Here is a 12,770-nt window from a genome sequence, read left to right as displayed (position 1 = left end):
TAATGATTAAGTTATGTATTAGATAATGTCTTACTTTCTGTCTTTATGCCTATCTAGGTACCTCAAACAAAGCAATTAAATAGACATTATATGTAGTAAATAATCTATGCAATGTATTACTTTATATATTAATTAATTCATTGGTTTGGTCACAATCATAATTATATACAAAGCATTCAAGAAAACGATAAAAATATATAAGAAATATTCAAAAATAAACATTGAAAATCAGAAAGAATTTTGTTCATATAAAAAATATGATAGGATGTTTTATAAAAATGTACATATTGTTTTATGTGCTTAATTTGTCAAAATCAAAATAAGCCTATAAACAACTGGAGTGACAGTAGTAGTACTCTGTACATTCCTTTGGGACCCTTATTAGTGGAAAAGTTTCTATGTAACAAATGAGGGCTATTTATAATGTTTAACACTACGGCCAATCCCTATAAAAAGGACAATTTGTATTGTTCTACTTTAGTTTAGTGGCTTTAGCATAAACGTGAAAGAAATTATCCTGTTATTTTAAAGCAAATGAATGTTTCTGTTTAATTTAGGTACAAGTTTCAGATATAGACTCTACCTCAAGTTTGTCATTTTTATTCATAAACACATCAACAGAATTTACAATCAATATTACCTCTGGAGAAATTACGACAAAAACCTCATTAGATCGAGAAACTATCTCTGAGTATTCCCTCAAATCATTGGTAAATGATGGAAAGTACTCTATAGATGTGGCAGTCAAAATCATTGTGATGGATGTTAATGATAATGCACCACAATTTACTCCGGAAATTTATAATGTGTCAGTCGGAGAAAATGCTGCTTCAGGAGCATTGCTTACTGAAGTATCTGCTTCAGATGTTGATGAAGGTAAATAAATAATGTTAACTTTTGTTTGTATGTTTACTATTTATTTTATTTTATTCAGTTGTCAACCAACAGCGATGAAACCGCCACTAACAGGTTGAATCTAAACATAATAAATATAAAATGTATTCATATAAACAACACAAACATAAACAAAGATAACAACATGAAAAAGATTTAACAATTTTACCCTTAAATACATTTAAACTATCATAAAATAAATCAATATCCAAAGAAGTAACAAGCAACCTATTAAATGCGTTAGGTAACCGCTGAAAGATACCTCGTTTTTATCTCTTATAAATTAAACTCCTACCAGCGCAGATTTAGGAATGCTACACATGTATAATTTAGTAATGAATTTATTTTGCATACAACAACAAAAAATAATACATACATCAAGTATTAATAAGAAACACATAACAATAGAAATCTAATTGATTTTAGAATATCTCAAATGTAAGTAGTTACTATCTTAAGATGCAGTTAGTTTATAAACACTTCGAGTGAACAAGACAAATTTATACATCAATGATACTATAAACACTGAAATGAGGATACGGTTTTAATTAATATAGTGTATATGACATTATTATGTTAACCTGTCATTTTATTCCAGGTGATAACGGTTTAATAACTTACTCAATTCTGAATGGCAACATTGGCAATGTATTTAGAATTGACCCTGCAACAGGTCGCTTGTATCTAGCCACCACTCTAGACAGAGAATCAATCTCTACTTATAACCTCAGTATCCAGGCTACAGATGGTGCGATAACAGCAGATCAGATGACAAGTACTGCATTTGTCATGATTCAAATTCTTGATTTCAATGACAACAAACCTATTTTTACAAATGATATCTACACAACAAATATAGCAGAAACTGTTGCAATGGGTACTACAATTATTCAAGTTGCTGCGAGTGATGCAGATGAAGGTGTAAATGCCGTTATTGCATTTAGTATTATAAATGGAAATGATGATGCAATGTTTATGATTGACGGTACAACTGGTGAGATTGTGCGGGGAATTAATGCACTTGATTTTGAATCGGTCAGCTTGCATAGTCTTCTTGTTCTGGCTGCTAATCCAGATGGTCAACAATCAACTGGTAAATAAATGATAAATTGATGATTTTTAGTTTTTATGGAAAATTTCACTGATAATGTAAAGCCATTTTTGTACAAAAATATCAGAAAATATACACAAAGCCTGCAAAACTTTTATTTAGAAATAATAACATGGATCTCAAATTGTCTATATGCAATTTCTTCTTTTATTTTACAATCGTTGCTATTCTATCTAAATCTCATTTATCCATTTTTAGTCGCGTGGAAGCGACTCTATAGTTCACTATGTCGGTCGGTCGGTCTGTCTGTCTGTCTGTCTGTCGGTCTGTCTGTCGGTCTGTCTGTCTGTCTGTCGGTCCGGTATCACTATGCGTTTTATCGCTTTATGACCTTATCTTGATATCAGTTTAATCTAGCTAAGTCAATTTTTCACAGAATATTCCTTATGGCCAGGAATCGATGTGGTTATGTTTTCACGGTGCGCAATAAAAAATTACGCGGTCTACGCACGATTTAACGAAATCACGTTTGTAATCATATCTTAACAACCATGAATCACAATTAAATAAAATTTGGTACTCATAAATTTCAGGGCATAAATCATCATATGGCAATACAATTACGTGCGTAGCGCATGTAACGCATGCGTACGCGCGCTTAAAATTTTCAAAATTTTTTTTTCGATGAAATAAGAGTACGTTTCAGGCAATTTTAAGCGTTTACAAAATTGCCATGAGTGCGCAGATTTTTGCGCGCGCACTGCGCGTTAAATGTTATTGCGCACTCTTTTTACCCGATTTCTGTTTTCTTGACTTACTTTTCAACTCGAAATTACGTTATACGAGTACGTCAAAAGTGACAGGCTACGCACGTGTAAATTAAAAAAATATAAATGTTTTTAAACATTTCAACATTTTTAAACATGTTCAGTAATTTCGGTCAGTATAGTTCACTATGTCGGTCGGTCTGTCTGTCGGTCTGTCTGTCTGTCGGTCTGTTTGTCTGTCGGTCCGGTATCACTATGCATTGTAGCACGCGACTTAATGGCTGTTGGCCTTGTTTTTCTGAAACTTCCTTTTTGTACCTAATTAATTGTCAGGGTTACCATGCTGATACTGGCAATATTTTTAAAGCATCAGCCAATCAGTAGATACTTTATTGTCGTCAAGTACAAAAATATACACACATGAAGACTGTTTATGTAGAGCATCTTTTTATATGTTTGTCTTGTGAACAGGATTGTCACTTTTTAAGAAAGATATTGAATGAAATCCTGGGTAATTCGCCTAAATGTATAACAAAAAACATTTGTCTTTCATTGACACATATACAATGAGATATATAGATATAACAGTAAGTAAGCAAGAAATGTTTTTTTTGTCGTTTATTCCATTGTTTCTTATGGTTTTAATGTCTTAATTTATTTTAGCAACTGTCCGCATTACTGTCATTGATGTGAATGATGAAGTGCCACTGTTTACCCAAGAACTTTATCAACGACCTGATTTAAGTGAGAATGCTCAAGTGAATGATGTTGTGGTAGTGGTGTCTGCAACAGATTCAGATAGTGGTGATGCTGGTGTTGTCTCATACAGCATTGTCAATGGTAATTTATTACAAAATATACACATGAACAACTTGTAGTTTAAATAACAGATTGTTATAAACACTTAACTAGAAAGTGTATGTTATTTAATGGAAGGTGTGCAAATGTTTCTTTTTGTATTGCATTCCTTAATAGCCAAGGTGTTTTCACTTCTTAGGCATATTCCTATTTCAAAGATTGTGTATTTCTGCGCAACCATTCGTTACTATATAAAGCCTTTGATTTCTTAAAGCTGTTCTAATAATAAAGTTATGTTTATATTTGTATAATGATCAATAGTACTTTGTGGTCATTGCAGTGGACTGCAATGTCTTGAAGTAATATCTATTTTTTCATGTTGAAAGTTGTGTATTTTCACGTAGGCAACCAAATGGATATGTTTGGCCTGAACCCGACAAGTGGATCTTTATCATTAAGAAGAAGTCTTGACTATGAAACCAATCGCAATTATACACTGACAGTGGCAGCAACTGATCAGTCACCACCCAACAATGTTGGATATGCAAAAGTTGAGATTATGATTGTTAATGTGAATGATGAAGTACCACTGTTTGAGAACACAGTTTATACAGCTTATATTAGTGAAAATGTCATGATTGGACATTTAGTTATGCAGGTATGCAAGTGTAGTATCCTATTTCTGCAGTTATTCAGACACTTAAATCTCCTTCCTCTAAGTGGAAAAGGTGAAGGTGTTACTTAAGCTTTTCAGTGCACTTAATTATGTGATCAATAAAAGCTGAACCCAACCTAGTCAGTTCAAAATGGAACCAGCTTGCTAAAGCTTGGTTCCCACTAGAACGTAACACAAGGACGTAAACGCAACGCAAGCGTTTTAACCAATGACAAGCGAAGTTATAGACAGTTGGCAATCACAAGCGAATAAGCCATCGCTTGTGATTGGTCAATTCACTTGCGTTGCGTTACGTCCGTGTGTTGCGTTGCTAGTGGGAACCACGCTTTTTTATATAACTGCATGTTTTTTTAACTAGTATTTCATTAATTATACATTTTACCTGTCCCTTTAATTTAATTAAGGAACAGGAACTAGCCAACTAAGACATATATTTACTTACTAGAAGTTAATTTGTCATTTTTAATAAGTAGTTAAATGCTAACAGCATATAAAAATGTAACATACTATATATACAAATAACTATCTAGACCAAAAGTAATAATTGCTGAAATGCTTTTAACTGTTATAATTGTTTGCTTTTTATGTCTGTAGGTAACAGCAGTGGATGGGGATGGACAGACATCAGTTGTGTATAGCATTGATGCCAATAGTGATGCTAGAAACCTGTTTGAGATAAACCCTGCTACGGTACAATATTTACAATTTCTTGTTTAAAATGTCTATAACTTGATACTCTATGTACCATATTTGACTATTTTTACTAATGAATTTTGTTAACACTTTATAACACACTATTGTTTGTTTCATTAAAAAAAACACCATTTATTACCCACAAATAGGCTCAGACGACCCCAATTCGACCCCAATTCCATTGGATTCCTATAAATTAATTGTCATGTTTTCAGCCCCTATTGGTCTAACAACTCTACTAGTTAAATCAGTTACGTAAATCACCACAAGAGTGGCCCTATGTCCCAATTGGGCAAGAGATGTCTAGTTATTGTTTGATATAAGTTAATAATTTTTCATTTTTAATGCCAATACAAATAAGTAAGCCTACTTATTTCCTATCCTAAGTAATACGTATGTGTTTTTATTGCTTTTTAGGGTGAAATTACAACCATTGCCCTTCTTGACAGAGAAGCTAGTTCAGATATATCATTTACAATCTTTGCATCTGATGGTATAGAGAGAGGCTCAGCTTTATTTAAAGTAATACTTCTTGACGTTAATGATAATAAGCCTATGTTTGATGTTGGTTCCCAAACCGTTGCTGAAGTGATGGAGAATGGCCCAATTGGTAGTCTTGTTGTTTCCTTCATAGCAACAGACAAAGATCAAATTGGTCCAAATTCACAGGTTTGTTTCAATTTGTTATATCTGATTAATTATTAAAACACGGATTGACATTTGATTGGTTAATTTGTATCACATGCTATTGGTTATTTAGTTCTATGAGAAAGTTGTACTGGTTGTATTTAAATGGCCAGCTTTTTATTTACATTTTTTACTACGCAGTAGACTGATGATTAATGCACAATCAAAAACTAAACTAAACACTAAACAATAATACAGTATAGTACTTCATAAATTTATTACAATTATCTTTTGTTTGTAGATTTTGTATAATTTTGTAAGTGGGAATGAAGATGACTTTTTTAGTGTATCAGTTTTAACTAATGACTGGGTTCAAATTAATACAACATCTGAAATTGATAGAGAAACAAAATCAACCTTTTTACTGAATGTAAGTACTATATATCAGAATTTTAAATATAACACTATATCTATACATTTTTTAAAATGTTTATTTATTTAGTATATTTTAATTGATTTTCTTGATTTGCAGTACAGTATTAAATATTGTTTTCACCGACGCACAAGATAAGCGTGATAAAAATGTATTCAAATAAAACAAATAATGTTTATTAATATTTGTTTAGGTATCTGCTTCAGACAGAGGGATTCCTTCAATGCAAAATTTCTTATTGATAACAGTTTTAGTTCAGGATGTAAATGATAATGCTCCAGAGTTTACTGTCAAGGAATATATTACTGCTAGCATTCTTGAGGTATATATGGTTTTTTATATGGTATACAGCCACTCAGTTTTCATAGGCTTTACATTGTTTCTCCTAGTGGAGGCACTAGATTTTAAATGAAAAAAGAGCAACACTGATGTTTTCTTAACAGCCTTAAACCTGTAGTATGTGTGTAACTGACCAACAATACCAGACCATACATATTAGAAATTTATACTCTAAAGTATGTAGTAAATAAATGTAATATAGTGTAGTGTACTTATAATTTGTTTGATTTGCTTGAATAAGAAGGCAACCTTCTTGACTGAATAAACCTGTCCTTCCCTCTTCCTTGACTTTTGAGTCTCAACTAATTTAACATATTTTACGTCTATATAAACCTGTTCATTTTTTAATGTTTCTAAAATGTCTTTCTCATACGTTTCTTTATTCTTAAATTTCTTTTATAGAACTCTTTGGCCAATAAATTTGTGGTCCAGGTGCAAGCATCCGATGCCGATAGTGTTGGGAATGGTGACATTCGATATGATATCACTGAAGGAAATCCTGGTGTGTTTACTATAGATGCAGTTTCGGGTAACATCACAACAACTTATATCAACTTGGATCGAGAAGTTCAAGCATTGTATAATCTTACTGTTACTGCTACAGATCTTGGCAATCCACCAATGCAGGTTAGAGACTTATATTTTTATGTTTGAAAAAGACAAATCCGCAAATAATGCTGCGTTATTTAAGTGTTACATTGATGTACCTTTTCCAAGATTTTACATTGATGTCACATGGAATATATGTTTGACTTTTAGGCTTCAACTTATGTAATCATATCTATTTTGGATGACAATGATAATGCACCTGTATTTGAACCAGCCAGCCAATCAGTCACTATTGCTGAGGGTCCCTCATCTGTTGGGGTTGTGGTTGCTATGATGATGGCAAATGATCCAGATTTTGGAAGCAATGGAGATGTTGAATACTCAATCAATGAAGGGAACATTGACAATGTGTTTATTATTAACTCTACAACGGTAAGAAAAAATATATTCATTTTAGTACAGATATTGGATATTTTTAGAAATGATAGAAAACAACAACAAAATCATACAGCAACCTTACATAATCAATCAATCAATCGTTCCATTTTTAAAGCACCATTCCAATGAACATTGCTCCTAAGTACTGTCAACAAGAAAATGTGAGTTTTTAGAAGTGACTTAAAACTGTCCAAAGATTTTGATTACCTTATATGTAAAGGCAAATTGTTCCAGAGTCTAGGCCCAACGGTACTGAACCCTAGCTATGTTTTCTACTTGGAATGTCCAAGAGAATTTGATTGCTCGATCTCAGTTCTCTTTTCCTCACTTCAAAGGATAATAATTCAGAAAGGTATTTGGGAGCACTGCAAAACAGGCATCTGAAGAGCAGGATTCCACAGCTAATGCATGCAACTCTTTAAACAGTGATGTTACATGATCATGTTATGTTTTGGCACATTTCACCAAGCAAGCTGTCCAATTTTGGGACGTCTGTAGTTGCCTAACTTACATCCGATTTTATGAAAAAATAATAATTATGAACAATGTTGATTATTTTAGGGATTAATAAAAACAATAAAGGCTCTTGATAGAGAAATCACTGAACAGTATCTACTTATAGTCACAGCAAATGATCAAAGTGATAAAAACAGACAAACTGGCACGACAACTGTAAGTAAATAACATAAATAAAATAAATTACATTTGATAATCTTCCACTTGACATCTTCCATATTTTTTTCTCCAGGAGAAGATTTGATATTAGTAAATGCCTATATAAAATGTGATGGTTAAAAGGTTATCATTTTGATATACAACTTTTCATAATGTTTTTAGCTAACAGTGGAAGTAGACGACATCAATGATGTTTTCCCAACATTTCCCTCCTCATTTGTTGGTCCTATCGTCATTCCCGAAGGACGGTCTGGTGAATACCTGGGAACATACACTGCCCTAGATGCAGATCTTGGACTCGGTGGAAGCATTCTTTATTCATTAGGGAATGAATCATCAGGTAATTATGAATCAAAGAAAAGGATGTTAATAATTTATGCGACTGACTCACCACAACAAAAATTACTGAAAAATACAAAACAATATAAGGAAAACAAATGCCAAGGAAAGTCAGAAGCGAACTGAATCACTGCTCGAGGACGTGCCTAAAAATAATAACAATTTAAGATAAAAATCTAAAAAATATAATTACAAAGAAAAATTCAGGAAAAATAAGGAAAGAAAATGAATGTAAAATAAGTAGGTTTTTCTATATACTATTCCTATTCAAAGGTAATTTATTATTCCAAAACAGTTGTGATATTGGTTGGACAAAGATATAAATAATAAGCTGTCTTAATAGTTTTTAAGTAAACCTTCAACGAATTTGTAATTACTTGGACTTGGTGTTGATGAGGATACAAATTTATTTATTATAATGTAGTATAGTTAACCTAAAACAAAACAAAATATTTTTGCGACAACTAACAAATACAATCTATCTATATTTTTCAGATACATTCAGTATCAATACTATAACAGGAATACTATCAATAAAAGGAAATGTAGTTCTGGATTACGAGATGAAGAATGAATACAATATCACCATCTTGGCAGCAGACATGGGAAGCCCTTCACTAGTTGGCATGGTACATTCTTCTTTATAATTAATTATAGCATTTGAATTTTTAAATATTTCATGTGCCGTTTATTTAATTTAATTGCATTGTAATGTTCCAATCAATGGTTCTTTTACATATTTGTTTGTAATTATTTTGGAAATCTTGTGCGATGCCACTGAAGATTAATGTGGCCAACTGAAAACGAAAGTTAATCAATTTAATATATTTTAGATGATATTAAATGTTCAAGTAATGGATCAAAATGACAACAGTCCAGTGTTCATCAACCTTCCATATCAAGTCAGTGTTGCAGAAAATGTAAGTGTAGGTGCTAACATCTTTCAAGTTGAGGCATACGATATTGACAGTGAAGAATTTCAACCAATCAAATTGAGTATACTTGAGGGAAATACTAATGGTGCATTTATAATGGATGAGGTATAATTTTCAATTATTATAAATTAATAATTATATATTTATAAACAATATATGTAATTATTTTTATATTGAATATGAATGTTGAATATTTCTCAACCTTTTTTTAAATTTATGATGATACCTGTAGTTCACAAAATTCCAATATATATATTTGATAATTCAAAACAATATTAGAATAATACTAAATACAGGTTTATGTTTTGGAGCTGCTTCTGAAAATTCCAAATAAGCTGAGAAATGTCCCGTTTAGTTAAGTGAAATTCCCCATCCTATTTCAATTTACGGCCCAGTTTACAGACTTGAATATATTATTATTCAATCTTTTAGATGAGTGGAGAGTTATTTGTCAACAGAAGTTTGGATAGCGAGACTCAAAGTTTATATGAACTTGTGATTACTGCTACAGATAACTTTAACAACCTTGGAGACAGTAGAACGGTAAATATACAGTTATTCTTGATTACTATAACATATAGGTTCTCTCAAATATGTTTTCCGTACATTGACACATCATCTCTTTCATTAAACATTTATGTTTAATTCCTAATGTTTAATTTCAGACAACTACAACAGTAACAATCACAGTATTGGACATAAATGAGTTACCACTTGAGTTTTCAACATTACTTTATTATGGGCAAGTACAAGAGGGCCAGCCAAGTGGTACATTAATTGAAATGGTAAGTACTAAAATATATCGGTTTATTATGATAATTTCTAGACAAAATGTGCAGTATTAACATTTCAAAAGTTGGAATACAATTTGTATTCAGTTTCTATATCTAAACCAAATTTATGTTTTTAAAATAGCTTACAGCAATCAATGCCTTAGATGGAGATACAGGTTCAAGTAATGATATTACTTATGCTTTACTGGGTCGAGGCTCCTCATTTTTCACTATTGATCAAAAAACAGGTAATGGTGTTGTTAAAATCTTTATTTAGTTTTAAAATAATCGTCAGCTTTTTTAGAGATTAAAGTTTGGAATATTGTTACACCACTACAATACAAATATTTAGATTTACTGAAATATGCAGTGATTTGCGATTGATGGGTTTTATTATTGTTTCATTGATTAATCTTTTCAGGTATAATTACAACTTCCTCTGTGTTGGATTATGAAGAAGATGCATCTTTCTATTTTAATGTACAGGCAATACAAAGTGGAGGTGATATAGCTTATGCTACTATCAATATAACGGTTACCAATGTAAATGATGAAGTTCCAGTATTCTCTCAAGATGTTCTTAATGTAACTATTGCTGAAAATGCCATTCAAGGTAAAATGATTTTATCGATAAAATATTTACTCTTTCTCTGATTACTGAGATGTTTTCGATTATTATTTATACTGTTGTTACAAATTTTTTATTTTTTAACTCAGTAATTTATTGCCATACTATATTTTATGAACATAGTTTATTTCCTCACTATTTTCTTACTCTTCTTAAATAGATTGTTACATATTATTATCTAAGTTATTTAAGATAAAATATGTTATCTTTTCTATATTGAAAATCTTGTTATGAAGTACAATAGGCCAGTTGATTGGCTGTAAGTTCTGTGGTCCATCACTAAATGTATATTGATTTTATTCAAATAATTTCATTTCTAATTTATAAAAAACTCAGAACATTGAACTCTCTCATTTCAGGTTCTAATTAAATAAGCTTTTAAGTATATATTTTATTTTAGGTACAAATGTTATTCAGCTTTTTGCAAGCGATCCTGACGGTTACTCTCTGACCTTCAAACTTGACAGTGGTGCATTGGATAAGTTCACTATTGATTCAAATGGTATCATTAAGGTAAGGTATTTTTCTTTAGTTTTGTAAGCAGATTTCCACACAATTCAAAGAATAAAAGTGAAATCACCTACCTCAGCTCAGATAAAGTAAATGAGGGTAATAGTAGTTTTACCTTAGTAGGGGCGTGAATCCAAACACTCGTCTCCAAAAATGAACTTCCATTGCAAAACCAGTCATAACATTCATTCTTTGTGGCGAAAGTACAAAATAGGTGGCGATGTTGTATTTCAAAAGCAATACAGTAGTATAAAAAAAATATTTTGCAAACGCGAAAAGATTTTTTTTTGTACACGAAACAAAGTTCTATTAAACGATCATTTAATAGTGAGTACTATTGCACACCATGTCACCCACAATTGTCCAATGACAAGAATTTATTTAGGCGTTATATAATATTGTTTACTACATATGTATTTTACAAATCATTCAATTTTGTTAGGTTGCCAATCCTCTTGACTTTGAACAACAACAAATTTACAATCTGATTGTTTCGGCTTCGGATATTGGGGTTTCACCTCAAACAGGATACACAATGGTTAACCTCTATGTACTGGACGTCAATGACAGTCCTCCAAGATTTACATCTGTTATTAGTAATTACGTCATCCAGGAAAACTCAGCGGCCCAGATGTTGATTGGTACTGTCTATGCTGAGGATGATGATACAAACTCAAACATCTCCTACTCAATTGTGTCTATAACTGCATTTGATGGTAACAGTAACTTAATATCGGATACAAGTATGTTTCAGGATTTTGTACATCTAGAATCTCTTACAGGTGATATTTACACAAATGAGGGTATAGATCGCGAGATTGCTGTACGCTTGGAAATAACTGTGGAAGCCGAGGACCTAGAAACTCTTATTGTTCCTAGTACTTCTGACCCTAACGGTAATAACTACTATTTCATTTTTACTTTCTCTTTGTAAAAAATAGTGTATTTAAGTTTGTCTACAAAACTACAGTCGGTTGGTTTATATAGCTTGTTCATGCTCAGTTATTATTTTTAATTAATTTATTTACCATATTGATGTTTAATTTTCAGCTGTTGTGCGTATTGAAATCAGTGATGAAAATGATAATGCACCAATGTTTGCCAGCCCCATTGTAACTGAGAGTGTTACAGAGGGTCCTCCAGTTGGTAATGTCATCCTGAACATTATGGCCTATGATCCTGATGCTGATATAAATGGTCAAGTTATGTACACTTTGTTAAACACCACAGATATCATAATAATTGACAACACAACTGGTCAAGTAACTCTTAACCAAGAATTAGACAGAGAATCAACTGAGAAATTAGTCTTTTTGATTCAAGCATCAGATGGTGGTGTTCCAACCCTACTTGGAATGCTACAGTTTGATCTGTTGATTCTTGACATCAATGACAACAATCCAGTGTTTAATGAGACAGAATATCATGTTAGAATTTCTGAGAATGTAATTGTCAGTACCCCTGTTTTACAAGTGAAAGCTGATGATATTGATGAAGGAAACTTTGGAATGGTTGAATATAGCTTGTCCGGAGGTCAAGGCAAATTTAGCATTGATAAAATGACTGTATGTACCTTCTTTTTATTCAGCCATTGTATCTTTGTTTATATTATTTTAAATAAGAAAGTTATTTTTACATTTTAACC

At 31.8% G+C, this 12,770-nt stretch overlaps 1 protein-coding gene across 1 annotated transcript in view; it reads left to right on the top strand.

The window, feature by feature from the left end:
* Positions 1–12,770, top strand: part of LOC140051987 (cadherin-23-like) — a 47,977-nt gene that overhangs the window by 20,281 nt on the left and 14,926 nt on the right. The window contains exons 23-43 of the mRNA XM_072097348.1: positions 558–876; positions 1,493–1,987; positions 3,376–3,552; positions 3,915–4,168; positions 4,781–4,876; positions 5,297–5,548; positions 5,808–5,936; positions 6,133–6,261; positions 6,681–6,905; positions 7,038–7,259; positions 7,827–7,937; positions 8,103–8,280; positions 8,775–8,908; positions 9,113–9,319; positions 9,647–9,757; positions 9,880–9,999; positions 10,130–10,235; positions 10,409–10,600; positions 11,016–11,128; positions 11,568–12,021; positions 12,176–12,690. Of these exons, the coding sequence (XP_071953449.1) occupies positions 558–876; positions 1,493–1,987; positions 3,376–3,552; positions 3,915–4,168; positions 4,781–4,876; positions 5,297–5,548; positions 5,808–5,936; positions 6,133–6,261; positions 6,681–6,905; positions 7,038–7,259; positions 7,827–7,937; positions 8,103–8,280; positions 8,775–8,908; positions 9,113–9,319; positions 9,647–9,757; positions 9,880–9,999; positions 10,130–10,235; positions 10,409–10,600; positions 11,016–11,128; positions 11,568–12,021; positions 12,176–12,690 (4,539 nt within the window). The remainder of the gene's footprint in view (positions 1–557; positions 877–1,492; positions 1,988–3,375; positions 3,553–3,914; positions 4,169–4,780; positions 4,877–5,296; positions 5,549–5,807; positions 5,937–6,132; positions 6,262–6,680; positions 6,906–7,037; positions 7,260–7,826; positions 7,938–8,102; positions 8,281–8,774; positions 8,909–9,112; positions 9,320–9,646; positions 9,758–9,879; positions 10,000–10,129; positions 10,236–10,408; positions 10,601–11,015; positions 11,129–11,567; positions 12,022–12,175; positions 12,691–12,770) is intronic.

The sequence above is a fragment of the Antedon mediterranea genome, chromosome 6 (genome assembly GCF_964355755.1).
Source record: "Antedon mediterranea chromosome 6, ecAntMedi1.1, whole genome shotgun sequence".
In the NCBI taxonomy this organism is placed as follows: domain Eukaryota; kingdom Metazoa; phylum Echinodermata; class Crinoidea; order Comatulida; family Antedonidae; genus Antedon; species Antedon mediterranea.
The sequence above is the reverse complement of the archived record's forward strand: the minus strand, read 5'-3'. Positions and strand labels throughout refer to the sequence as shown.